This window comes from Ursus arctos, unplaced genomic scaffold (genome assembly GCF_023065955.2).
Source record: "Ursus arctos isolate Adak ecotype North America unplaced genomic scaffold, UrsArc2.0 scaffold_22, whole genome shotgun sequence".
NCBI lineage: Eukaryota > Metazoa > Chordata > Mammalia > Carnivora > Ursidae > Ursus > Ursus arctos.
Window position 1 is genome coordinate 51,218,577 of NW_026622897.1, and position 16,135 is coordinate 51,234,711.

General features: G+C 38.9%; 1 protein-coding gene across 1 annotated transcript in view; it reads left to right on the plus strand.

The window, feature by feature from the left end:
* Positions 1-494: 494 nt before the first annotated feature.
* GDPD4 (glycerophosphodiester phosphodiesterase domain containing 4) overlaps positions 495-16,135 on the plus strand; it is a 107,987-nt gene continuing 92,346 nt past the window's right edge. The window contains exon 1 of the mRNA XM_026518349.4: positions 495-748. Within this exon, the coding sequence (XP_026374134.4) occupies positions 495-748 (254 nt within the window). The remainder of the gene's footprint in view (positions 749-16,135) is intronic.

Here is a 16,135-nt window from a genome sequence, read left to right on the forward strand (position 1 = left end):
AAATTCCATCATTTAAATTGAGGCTAACCCTAATTCTAAATGGGAGAGGAACGAAAGGGATGGGGCAGGCAGCTATATATCTAAGTCACTTATTAGTCAGTGATTGTATTTTTCACATACCTCACCCATGCCTCTTAGTTCTCAAGTTATTTCAAGAGCATGTTACAGTTGAAAAAAACATTTGCATATATTATCTAATTAGATACTGTCAGCATTTATTAGTTGTCTAGGGCAGAGATTATGGTCCCACTTTAGAGATAAGAAAACTAAACCTCAAATGGTAACTGACTGCAGTAAATACTAAACAAAGTGGGAAGGGTAGGGTGAAGTTCTACTCCACCCCACAGAATCCAGTGCATTATCTTAGATTATAAACTTTTAAAATCTGTCTTTTTTTTTGATGGAATTTTCTGTAGAACAGTGACGTAGGAAACATTTAAAGGAGCTATTAGATCCTAATTGTTTTATTTGTCATTTCAGCAAGAGGGTGAACCATGCTTAAGGCTAACAGGATTGAGCCTGGGAGCCAGAGAAGTCATCTGAAAAAGCATAATCCACGGATGGTGTGCAGCTGCAACCGACAATGCTATATCACCCTCATTACTGGTTGCTATACCTGCGAGTGGCAAGTCAAGCAGGAGAAAAAGCCTAGACCTGGACCCTGCTGCTGCTCTTGGGTACAGAGAGATGGGAAGGAGTTGGACCGTACTTTCTCCGATGTGGGGAACGTGGGCTGGTCCCTGCCCCTGTGAGGGCTTATTAGAGTCTCCAGGACTGGGCATGGTAGGGCTCTAGTGCTTCGATGAAAAGCCTGCTGCAGTCCTGGAGCCAAAGCTAACCTTATGGAAACACATTCTTGTTTTCTCCATCTGCTTTCACTTTTATTACTTCTCTTTTTTTTCTACCTCTTTTATGTCATTCATTTACTCATTGATTTACTTTTCCTCTTATTCATTTCGTGAGTCTTGAAAAAGTGAAGTTTAGGTATAATTAGTTGTTTTTGACTAGGAAATACAGGAATGCCTAAATCTTTAATTCTCTCTTCATCTTGAGTTTCCCAAAGGAGCCATATTTATGTGAAAAATAACAGCAAGTGTGAAACAAGGTATTCCTTTTTTATCGGTCAGGCTAATGCCTGATATTCACTAATGAAAAACTTTAGTAAGGCCGAGTGGTGGCATGTGGCCTAGCCTTATTGAGGGCCTCTTACTTTAAACTCTCAGTCGTATGTTGGGATCCTCTGGTGGGTTATTTGATATAAGAGACGGGATGTTGTAAGAGACTCTGGTGGGTGATTTGATATGAGAGACCACTGAAGTGATAAGAGGAGGACCTTATCCTGTACCTTCATGTACTTGTAAACACAGCCCAGCCAGGGTCTGAGATTCTGACCAGTCCGATTACTAGTTTCTTATGCCTAAGATGGAGAACACAAGGAAAGGGGTAGAAATGGGAGGCTTGCCTAGATTAGGAGAAGTGTTCCTCTGTCTCCTGTACCTTACCTTCCTAGGTATTCTACTAACTTACGGCTTATAAGGACTAGTTTATATACTAGTGACTGGGAATAACAGAAACGCCTTAGATATGGTTCCTGCTCTCAAGCAATTCATAGTCTACTGGTAGAAGAGACAAGCACAATGCAGTCTCAAAATACTGAGTGTTTTTGTGTGTGTATGTGTATATGCATACATGCCTCCACGTGCCAAGGGAAGGGCTGAAAACAACTTCGTATAGAAGGCAAAAGGTTATTAAAAATTGGGTAGGTAAGGTTTAGGGGATGGCAGAAGAAATCGTATTAGAGGAGCCAAAGAGCATTGGTATAAGGTTTGTCTTAGGTGGAACAGAGGATACAAATGGAGAAATGATGGGAAATGAAGCCACAGAGGGAGATGGGACCGATATTGTTTGGTTTTACGAATTTGACCGCTGCCATGTAGGGGATAAAGAGTCCCTAAAGATTTTAAGCTGATGTTGCCTGATCTATGTTTTGAGATGATTATTTGATCATGTGGAGGATGCACTGGAAGGTACAAAACGGGGAGGGAGATGTCTTTGCCTTCAAAGAGAAAGTGATAGAAGTATTTAAGGTAAGAGATGTTGGTGGCCTGGATTAGAGTAGCGATGGTTAAGGTGAAGAGTGAATTGATTCAACAGATACTTATTAGGGATGAGGCCGTAAGTTACATGAGAGTTACTGTGTAGTAACAGAAGGAAAAGGGAGGCTTTGTGGGCAGGGTGACGTTTGAGGCAGTGTGGTGTTATGGAAAAATCCCTGGACTAGAGCCTGGGAGAATGTTTGGGTACTATTTCCCATTCTGCCCTTGGGCTTGCTATGTGAGATCTCTGAGCCTCTCTATAGCTAGGGAATTTAACTAGATAATTCCTAAGGTTCCTAAATAATTCTCAAGGCCTCATTTCTGCTCAGGGGAGGGAGTATAGCATATAGCGTAAGAACTAAGATCTTGTGTTTTGGGAAAAGACTGCCTAGATTCAATTTATGGCTTTACCACTGACTATTTCCAAACTGGAGCTTTACCACTGTGTTACCTTGGAGAAGTTATTTAACATCTATCTAGTGCTTTAGATTCCTCATTAGAATAATGGAGATGGTAATAATAGTACCCGCCAATAGGATTTGTTGTGAGGATGGAAGAGGTAATATGTGGAAAACACTTAGAATTGGCCTTGGCACACAATTAGCCCTCAGTAAATGTTAGCTATTTTATTACTCTTCTTGGAATCACTGACTTGTGGAAGTGATCTTTCACATGCAGAAATATTAGTACAAGGAGTTTGTGGGTAGAGGGAACGAGGGGGTCAGAAGTCAAGGGATAGAGAAGCACAGTGGTGTGTTGAGGAAAAACAAATTTCCGATGTTGAATTAGGGACATGTAAAGCAATGGTAAGTAGTAGGGTTGGAAAGGAATATTTTGATCAAATTATGTAGCATCTTTGTGTCAAGCTAAAGTATTTGAACTTTCTTTTGTAAACAGTGGGGAGCCTTTGAAAATGACTGAGTAAGAGTGGCAACAATGAAAATCAAAATAAGGAAATGGATTTATTCAACAGAAGCAAGTTAGTGGAACACTTACTATGTGCCACAGTGAATAAGACAACTAAGGCCTCAGTCCCCCTGTGGTTTGCAGTCTAGTGGGACAAGTTAGTTAATAGCCAATAAATAAAGAAATATTATTTCAGACAGTGATAAGAGCTTTGAAGATAATAAATAGGAAAATTGTGTTAGAACCTGGGATGGGAGAGTGGTTGGAGAAGACCTCTTTGAAAAAGTGTCATGTGAACTGTCTCCTAAATAGAAAGGTAGAGTCAGCCATGTGTACATCTGGGGGCAAAAGTATTCCAGGCAGAGGAACCAGGGAGTACAAAGGTTTTGAGGTGGAAACAAATTAGGTTATATTCTAGAAACAGAAAGAAGGCCAATGTGGCTGGAGTTCAGAACTGGAGTCTGTGGAATGGGATGAGGTTGGGATGGACAAGGCTGATCATGGAGGACCTCATTGCCATGGCAGGCAGTCTGATGGTATGTTAGTACAATAGGAAGCTCTGGCAGGGTTTTGAGCAGGGTAATGATATTATCTGATACATGTTTTTAAAAGTCCACTTAAGATTTAGATTTAGTAGAGTATGAGATCTGAGTCAGAGATCATGTGCTCTTCATCCTCCTACACTCAGAAAGTGCGTCTTGATAGCTGCAATGTGTCTCATCTTTTTGGAATAGTTTCTACATTTCTCATTTTATTTCTTTATTTTTGCTTTTCATAATAATACCATAATTTAGACAGGGCAGGGATTTTTCTGTCCATTGCTAACCGATTAAATGCAATGTCCCAAAAGAGGCAGAATTCTTATTCAGGTGATACAGAAGTGTTAAGATTATAACTCAGGTAGCAACCCAAACCTAATGTTCCCAGGAAGGATTTGGCGACCTGTGGCATGACTGGTTTATGATGTGACTTTCAGTGAAGGGGGTTGCCCCCTAGGCTCTTTGAACACCTCCTCTGTAAAGATATCCTCCATCCTGGCTTTAGGCTCAAAGATCTGGACAGTGTCCCTGCTACTTCTCGGCTGTGTGAACTTGAGTCAATTACTTTACCTCTCTGAGCTTTAGTTCTTTTGCAAAGTAAGGTTAACAATACCGAGCTTATATGGGCATATTGAAAAATAAATCAAATGAAAGTAGTTTGTGAAATTTCTAGCATTGTACTGGCACAAGATAGCTACTCAAAAAAAAAAAAAAAAAAAGCTTTATTCCCTAACCTGTCCCCTAGCCCCCAAATTTGGGCAGGTCAGTGAGTGATGATTGAATGAATGACTCCGTGAGTCAGCAAACCAACAGTTGGTAGATGGAGAGGCGGATGAGTGCGGCAGAGGATTGCTAAGACACCGCTGCATTGAAGGAGCCGTGTTAGATATTGGCAGGATGGAGGTGTGTAACCGAAGTTCCTTTTCCTCAGAGAAGAAACTGTCTCACCAAATACAAACAGGGAAACGTGTAATTGCAGTGAAGTGTAATAAACGTTATAAATAGGCTTATACAAAATTGCGTAGGGGTAAAGAGACTATAGTGGTCGCTCCAGCCTCTGGAGGGTCATGCGTGGCATTGCAACTCCGTAGAACTGTGACAGGTATACACAGATATTGCTGAGGTGATGTGGATACATGGAACTAATTTATACTTCTTTCTTTCTCTTCCCAGAGAGAGAAATTATTTTATCCCTTTCTGATTATTTCGTTTTTCTTGTCTGTGGTTTTGCTGTTCGTGTGGATAGAAACTTCAAATGAATACTTTGGCTTCGACTGGTGAGTTTCACATTTTGTAGTTTCATTTATATAGGGGCTCTTTGGTTTGCAGGCCACCTGAATTGTACCTCAGGCTGAAAAGATCTGGTGGCGTAAGAGGGAGGGTCACAAAATTGGTCTTTCCACAGGGGGTAGATGAGAGGCCTGACTCCGCGCTGGAGGAAGGATGCTTGGCACCCTCACCTATGGTGCTTACCTTCCATATTTAGACGGAACCTTCAATATTTAGACGGAATCTGGCTCAGTGGGAAGCTATGCAGATGACTCCCTGAAACCACGTTCCTCAGTCTTTTTGTCTGGGCTACTGATGACTGCCCTAGTTGGGCTTCATGTTCTCTGTCCACGAGCCCTTCTCTGCCTCACCTCTGGCCTCTTGCCTCTTCCTTCTGTCCCCAGGGAGCTTCCTAGGACTCTGAACACAGAAATGGGTGTCCTTCTCGGCATCCTTTCGTGGCCAAACTCATCATCCTGGACTGCTCCCAGCAATTCCGGTTTCTCTGCCCTGATGGTTGCAAATCTTACCCGTTATTTGGTATTTGGGGGAGAGTGGGGTATGTTTGGATATGAAGCTTTAAAAAAAAAAAGGAATACGGTTGAGTTTTACTGTTATAGAAGTAAAATGTGTTTTATTTTGTTTTGTTTTGTTCTAAGAGGCGGGGAAGGGAGAGGGAAAGAGAGAATCATAAGCAAACTCCACACACAGAGTGTGGAGCCAGACATGGGACTCGGTCTCGTGACCCTGAGATTATGTCCTGAGCCAAAATCAAGAGTTGGACATTTAACTGACTGAGCCACCCAGGCACCCCTGTTTGTTATTTTAAATATAAAAACTTGGAAAATACAAAAATCTGTTTAGTCTTATTCTTGAGTGACAACCACTTGTTGGTATATTTCCCAGCCTTTTTTCTATGCTTGTTGTTATATTATTGCACTCAAAGCATACATATATATAAAATTCTGTTTTTCCTTTTTGCTTAAAATAATTACAAACATTTTGACTAATTATTAAAAACTGAACATCATTTAAAATGGTTTCAAAATACTTCATGGCATGAAGATGCTGTAGTAAACTTAACCACTTTTTATTGGTACGCATTATGTTTCCAGTTTTTTTGTTTTTATGAAATAAGAGTGCTGAGAAAGCTTTGTATTCTGGCTTAGGTCTTAGAATAGATTCCCGCAAGTAGCGTTCTTGAGTCAAGGAGAATAAATGTTTGTAATATTCATTATGCCTGTTGCTGAGGTACTTTCTCAGAAGATTGTAGCGATTTTCATTCATGACAGAAGTATATGAGAGTTTCTTTCTTTCTTTCTTTTTTTTAAGAGAGAGAGAGAGAGAGAGAGTGCATGTGCACATGTTTGCCTGAGTGTGGGGAGGAGGGTCAGAGGGAGAGGGAAGGAGAGAAATCGTAAGCGGGCCGCACACCCAGCGTGGAGCCGAGTTGGGGCTCGATCTTACCACCCTGAGATCATGACCTGAGCTGAGACCAAGAGTTGGATGCTCAATCAACTGAGCCACCCAGGCGCCCTCAGAGTTTCTGTTTTAACCTTATCATTGACAGCACTAACCATTCTTATTTTGAATAATTTTTATTAATTTTCTAGATAGAATTTGTTTTGTTAAATGTTAATTTAATCATTAAGTGTTAAAACTTGTTTAACTAATTCATTTTCTTTTTAGTTTTCTTCTTTGCCCATTGTGGGATTTTTAGTGAGTTTTCTCATCAGTTTGTATGCAGTTTTTATGGATCATTTCTAAGTTATTACAAAGCACTCAAAAGCCAAAAATATTTCATTTCTTATATTTAGAAAATTTCCCCCCTTTTTAAAAAACTTTTTATTGAGATATAATTGACATTCAACATTGTATTAGTTTCAGGTGTACAACATAATGATTCGATACTGTATATGTTGCAAAATGATCACCATAATAAATTTAGTTAACATCCATCACCACTCATTGTTATAAATTCTTTTTGTGTGTGTGATGGCAACTTTTAAGATCTACTCTCGTAGCAACTTTCAAATATATAATATAATATGTTAATTACAATCAGTATGCTTTACATTACATCCCAGGACTGACTGACTTTATAACTGGAAGTTTGTTACCTTTTTTTACACCTTCACCCGTTGTACTCACCCCTCACTCCCTGCTCCTGGAAACCACCAATCTGTTTTCTGTATCTGTGAGTTTAGTTAGTTTTTCTTTTTTTAAAGATTTCCTCTAAGTGAGAACATACGGTATTTGTCTTTCTCTGTCTGACTTACTCACTTAACATAATGCCCTCAAGGCCCATCCATGTTGTCACACATGGCAGGATTTCCTCTTTTTATGGCTAAATAATATTCCTTTGTATATAATTATATACATCACATATCTTTTATCCATTCATCCAGCAGTAGACACTTAGGTTGTTTCCATGTCTCGACTGGCGTAAATAATGCTGCAGAGAATATGGGAGTTATATATCTTTTCAAGTTAGTGTTTTCATTTCCTTTGGATAAATACTCAGACATGGAATTACTGGATTGTATGATAGTTCTGTTCTTAATTTTTCAAGGAAGCTTCATACCGTTTTCCACAATGGCTCTGCCGGTTTATATTCCCATTAATAGTACACAAGGTTCCCCTTCTCTACATCCTCACCAACACGTTTTAAAAAGATCTTATTCATTTATTTGAGAGAGCAAGAGAGAGAGAGTGAGCATTAGCAGGGGGAGGGGCAAAGGGAGAAGCAGGTTCCCCTCTGAGCAGGGAGCCTAGAACAGGGCTTGATCCCAGGATGCTGGGATTATGACCTGAGCTGAAGGCAGACGCTTAACTGACTGAGCCACCCAGGCACCCCAAGACTTTGTTTTTAAATTTAGGTTTAATTGACATACAACATTATATTAGGTTTAGGTGTACAGCATAATTGTTTTTATATTTGTATATATTGCAAAATAATCATCACATAAGTCTAGTTAACATCCGTCACCATATATAGTTGCAAATGTTTTTTTCTTATGATGAGAACTTTTAAGATTTATTCTCTTAGCAACTTTCAAATATACAATACAGTATTATTAATTATAGTTACCATGCACTACATTACACCCCCATGACTTGTTTATTTTATAACTGGAAGTTTGTACGTTTTGACTCCTTTTACCCATTTTGCCTACCTACCACCCCCTGCCTCTGGCAACCACCAATCTGTTCTTTGTATATCTGAGCTTGATTTTTGTTTTGTTTTTTAAGATTCTACATATAAGTGAGATTATATGGTACCTGTCTTTCTTTGACTTATTTCACTTAGCATAATACTTTCAGGGTCCATCCATGTTGTTGCACATAGCAAGATTTCATTCTTTTTTTATGGCTGAATAATATTCCATAGTGTATATGTACCACATTTTTGTTTATTAATCCATTCATGGACAGTTAGGTTGTTTCTATATCTTGGCTATTATGAATAATGCTGCACTGAAGAAGGGGTTGCATGTATCTTCTTGAGTTAGTGTTTTTTTTTTTTAAAGATTTTATTTATTTGACAGAGACAGCAAGAGAGGGAACACAAGCAGAGGGAGTGGGAGAGGGAGAAGCAGGCTCCCCGCCGAGCAGGGAGCCTGATACAGGGTTCGATCCCAGGATGCCGGGATCATGACCTGAGCCGAAGGCAAGTGCTTAACGGCTGAGCCACCCAGGCGCCCCTTGAGTTGTTAGTGTTTTTATTTTCTTTGGCTAAATACCCCAAAATGGAATTGGTAGGTCACATGGTAATTCCATTTTTAATTTTTCGAGGAACCTCCATACTGTTTTTCAGAGTGGCCGGACCAGTTTACATTCCCACCAACAGTGCACAAAGGTTCCCTTTTCTCCACATCCTCACCAACATTTGTTATTTCTTGGCTTTTCATGATAGCCATTCTAACAGGTGACAGGTTATATCTCATTGTGGTTTTGATTTGCATTTGCCGGATGATTAGTGACATTGAGCACCTTTTCACATACCTGTGGGCCTGAATGTCATCTTTGGAAAAATTTCTGCTCAGATCCTCTGCCCATTTTTTAACTGGATTGCTTATTTGCTGTTGAATTGTGGGGGTTCTTTATGTATTTTGGGTATTAATCAGATACATGGTTTGCAAATGTTTTCTTTCTTTGGTAGTTTGCCTTTTCATTTTCTTGGTGGTTTCCTTTGCAGAAGCTTTTTATTTTGATGTAGTCCCACTTATTTATTTTTAAAATCTTTGAGGCCTCTTTTCACTATGATTTATTTTTATTTTATTTTACTAATTTATTTTTTCACTGTGACTTATTTTTGAAGTTCTCATGCTTTAATTTTATCTTCCTGTCTTCTGCATTCCTCCTCCCTACCTGTTCTCTCTCCCATGAGTACCAGTGGGATGTTATATTTTAGTTTGATTTTCTTGGGCTTTCTCTATTTAAAAAAATTATTAGGAAATGATTATAGATTCACAGGAAGTTGAAAAATGTACAGGGAGATCCCATGCACTCTTTACCCAACTTCATGCAATATTAACATCTTATAAAACTATTGCATAATATTAAAGCCAGAAAACTGACATTGGCAAAACCCGTGGCGCTTATTCAGATTTCATTGGATTGACTTTTAAGATAGTCAGTTATTACATTTTAAGATAGTCAGTTATTACATGATCACAGTAAAGGTTGAAATTCACGTTGTGTGTGTATTTTGGCATGGGTCAGTGTATGCATTTGTCTGTATGCATGTGTGTGTGTGTGTGTGAAAGAGAGAGAGAGAGAACAAACTCTGGCTCTACCCATTTCATAAGACTGTTTTCCCTTTATTTATTTATTTGTTTATTTATTTATTTATTTATTAACATATAATGTATTATTTTTTTCAGGGGTACAAGTCTGTGATTCATCAGTCTTACACAACACCCAGCGCTCACCAAAGCACATACCCTTCCCAGTGTCCATCACCCAGCCTCCGCATTCCCCAACCCCCTCCCCTCCAGCAACCCTAAGTTTGTTTCCTATGATTAAGAGTCTCTTACAGTTTGTCTCCCTCTCTGGTTTCATCTTGTTTCGTTTTTTCCTCTCTTCCCCTATGATCCTCTGCCTTGTTTCTTAAATTCTGCATATCAGTGAGATCATATGATAATTGTCTTTCTCTGATTGAGTTACTTTGCTTAGCATAATACCCTCTAGTTTCATCCATGTCATTGCAGATGACAAGATTTCATTTTTCTGTTGGCTGCGTAATATTCCATTGTGTATATACACCACATCTTCTCTATCTATTCATCAGTCAATAGACATCTGGGCTCTTTCCATAGTTTGGCTATTGTGGACATTGCTGCTATACACATTGGGGTGCAGGTGCCCCTTCGGATCACTACTTTTGTATCTTTGGGGTAAATACCTGGTAGTGCCATTGCTGGGTCATAGGGTAGCTGTATTTTCAACTTTTTGAGGAACATCCATACTGTCTTCCAGAGTGGCTGTACCAGCTTGCATTCCCATCAACAGTGTAGGATGGTTCCCCTTTCTCCGTATCCTCACCAACATCTCTCATTTCCTGATTTGTTAATTTTAGCCATTCTGACTGGTGTGGGTTGGTATCTCATTGTGGTTTTGATTTGTATTTCCCTGATGCTGAGTGATGTTGAGCACTTTTTCATGTGTCTGTTGGCCATTTGGATGTCTTCTTTGCAGAAATGTCTGTTCATGTCTTCTGCCCATTTCTTGATTGGGTTATTTGTTCTTTGGGTGTTGAGTTTGATGAGTTCTTCATAGATTTTGGATACTAGCCCTTTATCTGACATGTGATTTGCAAATATCTTCTCCCATTCTGCCGGTTGTCTTTTGGTTTTGTTGACTGTTTCCTTTGCTGTGCAAAAGCTTTTTATCTTGATGAAGTCCCAATAATTCATTTTTGCCTTTGTTTTCCTTGCCTTTGGAGACATGCCTAGCAAGAAGTTGCTGCGGCCGAGGTTGAAGAGGTTGCTGCCTGTGTTCTTCTTAAGGATTTTGATGGATTCCTGTTTCACATTTAGATCTTTCTTCCATTTTGTGTCTATTTTTGTGTCTGGTGTAAGGAAATGGTCCAGTTTCATTCTTCTGCATGTGGCTGTCCAATTTCCCCAACACCATTTGTTAAAGAGACTGTCTTTTTTCCATTGGATGTTCTTTCCTGCCTTGTAAAAGATTAGTTGACCATAGAGTTCAGGGTCTGTTTCTGGGTTCTCTGTTCTGTTCCATTGATCTATGTGTCTGTTTTTTGGGCCAGTACCATACTGTCATGATGATTACAGCTTTGTAATAGAGTTTAAAGTCTGGAATTGTGATGCCACAAGCTTTGGCTTTCTTTTACAACATTCCTGCGGCTATTCAGGGTCTTTTCTGGTTCCATACAAATTTTAGGATTATTTATTCCAGTTCTGTGAAAAAAGTTGATGGTATTTTGATAGTGATTGCATTGAATGTGTAGATTGCTCTAGGTAGCATAGGCATTTTAACGATATTTGTTCTTCCAAGCCATGAACATGGAATGTTTCCCCATTTCTTTGTGTCTTCCTCAATTTCTTTCATGAGTGTTCTATAGTTTTCTGAGTACAGATTCTATGCCTTTCTGGTTAGATTTATTCCTAGGTATCTTATGGTTTTGGATGCAATTATAAATGGGATTGACTCCTTAATGTCTCTTTCTTCTTTCTGTTTCTTCTGTTGTATACACCAATTCCTGTATGAGTTCTAGCAGTTTTGGGGTGGAGGCTTTTGTTGTCTGATTGCTGAGGCTAGGACTTCTAGTACTATGTTGAAGAGCAGTGGTTACAGTGGACATCCCTGCCGTGTTCCTGACCTTAGGGGAAAAGCTCTCGGTTTTTCCCCATTGAAAATGATATTCACTGTGGGTTTTTCATAGATGGCTTTTATGATATTGAGGTATGTACCCTCTCTCCCTACACTGGAGAGTTTTAATCAAGAAAGGATGCTGTACTTTGTCAAATGATTTTTCTGCATCTATTGAGAGGATCATATGGTTCTTGTCCTTTCTTTTATTTATGTAGTGTATCACATTGATTGATTTGTGAATGTTTACTAACCTTGCAGCCCAGAAATAAATCCCACTTGGTTGCGGTCATAATCCTTTTAATGTACTGTTGGATCTTATTGGCTAGTATTTTGGTGAGAATTTTTTTTTTTTGGTTGAAAGTTTTTTTTTTTTAATGATATGTTAGTCACCATACAATCATTAACTTTTGATGTAGTGTTCCATGATTCCTTGTTTGAGTATAACACCCAGTGCTCCATGCAATACAATTTTTGCCTCCGTGTTCATCAGGGATATTGGTCTGTAATTCTTCTTTTTGGTGGGGTCTTTGTCTGGTTTTGAGATCAAGGTAATGCTGGCCTCATAAAAAGAGTTTGGAGGTTTTTCTTCCATTTCGATTTTTTGAAACAGCTTCAGAAGAATAGGTATTATTTCTTCTTTAAATGTTTGGTAGAATTCCCCTGGGAAACCATCATGAGACTGTTTTGAGGAATGAATGGGAGAATCTCATGTAAATACTGTTCATAAACTGTAAAATAATAAATATTGTAGTAGACCTCTCATCTTTCTCTTCTGGAAAAATGTCTCAGTAGTATACACAGAAAGTAGGTGGAGCATAGTTAACTGTATAAGGAGGGGTGCATATATTGGGGGGTTAGTGTATAGGAGTCTCAGCAAAATTCCATCCAAAGACATAGAATCACAGAGTCCAAAAGGATCTTGGAGCCAACTGCTCCAGTTCTCTACACTGTACACATATTTTAAAATATTTTTTCCAGGTGGTCTTCTAATCTCTGATTAAAACTTGAAGTTGCGGGTACATACTATTTTATGTTTCAGTCTTTCCATACTTATAGACCTCCGCTTTCCCTGTCTCACTGGTCTTGGTTTGGCCACATGGCTATCATTCCCCTAAATATTCTCTATCCTGAACAACTCAAGAATTTAACATGTTCATCAAATACAAGACTGTTCATCTCTGGGTGAGCTTATTGTTCTTCATAAGAATGGAACCAGGGTTGGAGCACAATGGCATGTGAACTGGACCAATCTCCTTCCATGTCTGTATACAATGTTTGTATTAATAGCCCCCGTGCCCATATTAACACATTTCCCCATCTTGCATCATATTCCTCTTTTTTTTTTTCTATCCATTGAGGTGTTTTTGATGGTTTGTATAATTGAAGTATAGTTGACACACATTAGTTTCAGGTGATTCGACAACTCTGTATGCTGTGCTCACCACAAGTATGGCTACCATCTGTCACCATACAGTGCTATTACAATACCACTGACTGTATTCCTTATGCTATAACTTTTATGTACCTTATCCTGTACCTGTTGGTCTGTGTGTCTTTGGAAAAATGTCTGCTTAGATCCTCTGCCCATTTCTAATTGGTTTGTTTACTTGCTATTGTATGAGTTCTTTATGTATATTGGGTATTAATCGCTTACTCAGATATATGTTTTGCAAATATTTTCTCCCTTTCAGTAGGTTGTCTTTTCATTTTGTTGATTGTTACCTTTGCTGGGCAGAAGCTTTTTAGTTTGATGTAGTCTCACTTGTTTATTTTGCCTTTGCTTTTGATGTCAGATCCAAAAAATTTGTCACCAAGATGGATGTCAAGGAACTTACTGCTTATGTTTTCTTCCAGGAATTTTATGATTTCAAGTTTTACATTCAATCTTTAATAATCCGTTTTGAGTTGATTTTTGTGTATGGCATAACATAGTGGTACAGTTTCATTGTTTTGCATGTGGCTGTCCAGTTTGAAGAGATGGCCCTTTCCCTGTTGTATATTCTTGGTTTTGGCTTCTTTGCCATAAATAAATTGACCATATATGTCCATGGTCTTTATTCTGTTCCATTGATCTATGTGTCTGTTTTTAATGCCAGTACCATACTGTTTTGATTATTATGGATTTGCAAACAGTCTGAAATCAGGGAGTGTGATGCCTCCAGCTTTGTCCTTTTTCCGTATTGCTTTAGCTATTCAAGGTCTTTTGTAGTTCCATAAAAATTTTAGGATTATTCTATTTCCGTGAAAAATGCCTTTGGAATTTTGATAGGGATTGAACTGAATCTACAGATGGTTTTGGGTAATATGGGAATTTTAATGATATTCTTCCAATCATGAATGCAGGATATCTTTCCATTTATTCGTGTCTTCAATTTCTTTCCTTAATGTCTTATATTTTTCAGTACATAGATCTTTCACCTCCTTGCTTAAATTTATTCCTAGGTATTTTATTGTCGTTGATGCTAATGTAAATGGAATTTTTTTCTTTATTTCTTTTTTAGGTAATTCATTATTAGTGTACAGTAATGGTATTGATATTTGTGTGTTGATTTTGTCTCCTGCAACTTTACTGAATTTGCTGATAAGATTTAACTTTTTTGGTGGAGTCTTTGGGACTCTTTGGAGAGAGGATTGGTGTATTTTTGGCCGTATGAGAGATAATTGCATCGTGTTAGAAAATAAGGGCAATTGGTAGAGGTGTGTATGGATACCAAGTTGACCTTGAGTGGACTGTGATAGTGTACTTTCTGGGCCAGCTAAACTAAAACTATATTTCTGAGAATTCCATTCCCAATATAGGATTGGGTCAGGATTAGTCACAGGAGAAATTTGCATAAAACTTGAATGTGGGATGTGAATCAGTAGCCACTGTTTTATACTCTGAAGGTCCACGATGTGCCCAGACGTTATGGCAGCCTTCATGCAATGTCAGTATCTGGTAGTTCACTTAGTTGGCATGGGGTGGCACCTCTGCCCACATACTCCCTGATCTTGCCAGATCTTTTTTAGTTTGTCCATGTCCTAGGCCACAGTAAGAAAAAGCACCAACTTTTTCTACAAGTCACCCTTATCAACAAGGTTGGAGGCAGTGTATTATAACTTTGTTAAACTAACATTTGTTATGTGGAGCACAGGGTACTGGATGATGAGTCAAGGCAACAAGAGTGGTGAGTGGTGGTTCAGCAACAGACCACAAGAGAAATCAAGAGAAGTTTATTACTCGTAAGTACTGGAGGAAGTACATGGCACACTTCAAGGGGACACACAGAAGGTCAAGGCCTTTCTGTTAGTTTAACAAAGTTAAGTTTCAGTCAGAAAGAGAGGCATGCCCTGTGACACATGCCTTTATTAGGGTCCTTGGGAGGAGTGTTTTGGGGTTCCTGGGCTAGGGCCAAATTGGTCAGTTCAAGCCAAAAGAGCAGGAATTTGGTAAGCGCCACGGAGTCTTCTCTAAGGGACATATAAGGCATGCAGGCGCTAGGAAGCAGAGGGAACTTGGTCCCAGGGCCTGTTGGGAGAGGTCTGTCAGGAACTTGTATTTGCTTGTGACTTTGTGGGATGCTATAGAGGGCATGTGCTTCCCTGAGGGAGCGAGTGTCAGTTTAAGGTCCTTGCAGGCCACTTGGCCAAACAGAATGGATGTTGAGGCAGCAATACCATGGACTAGCTTAACTAAATTCTTGACACAGTGATAGACACATGTTCCATTGTCTGTGTATGTTCTCATAGGTTCTAGTCTGTCCTCATGTGTTTCACTTTGTCTTTGTGGGTTCCAGTTGCTCGTTATGGGTTTTAGTTCTCTCATATGTAATGTTCAGTTTTCCTTCCCCCTGCTGTCCTGACTTCTAGCAACTTTAGGCCAAATATCAGAACAGTTGTAACAGCCTTATATAGCCTTCTCTAATGACTTCTATAATAGCATAAGGTTGGATCCCTACAATAAATCCTTTCCTGACTGATCCCAGAGCAATAAAATATTTTAATCATTTTGGAAAAGTTCTCAGCCACTGTCTTTTCAACTATTGTTTTTATCCCATTTTTTATCATCTCTACTTTTGGAACTTTAATTTTTATGTATATTAAGCCTTCTTTATCCCCAAGTGCCTTAATCTTCTGTATTTTTCATGTATTTGTTCATGTGTCTGTTTCATTCTTGACTTTTTTTCATGACATATCTTTTAACATTTTCTTTTATTTTTTTAATTGGTCTCCTTTTAAATAGTTCTCTACTGAATTCTTAATTTTGTTCCTGTCTAAACATTTTAAGGATATTTATTTAGAAGTCTGTGTCTGTTATCTTTCTTACCTAGATTTGCTGAAGATCTTTTTATGTTGTCCTTCCCCCCTCCTCCTTCCCTCCCTCCCTTCCTTCCTCTTTTCAGTAGGCTCCATGCCCAGCATAGAGCCCAGCGCAGGGCTTGAACTCACAACCCTGAGATCAAGACCTGAGCTGAGATCAAGAGTTGGACACTTAACTGACTGAGC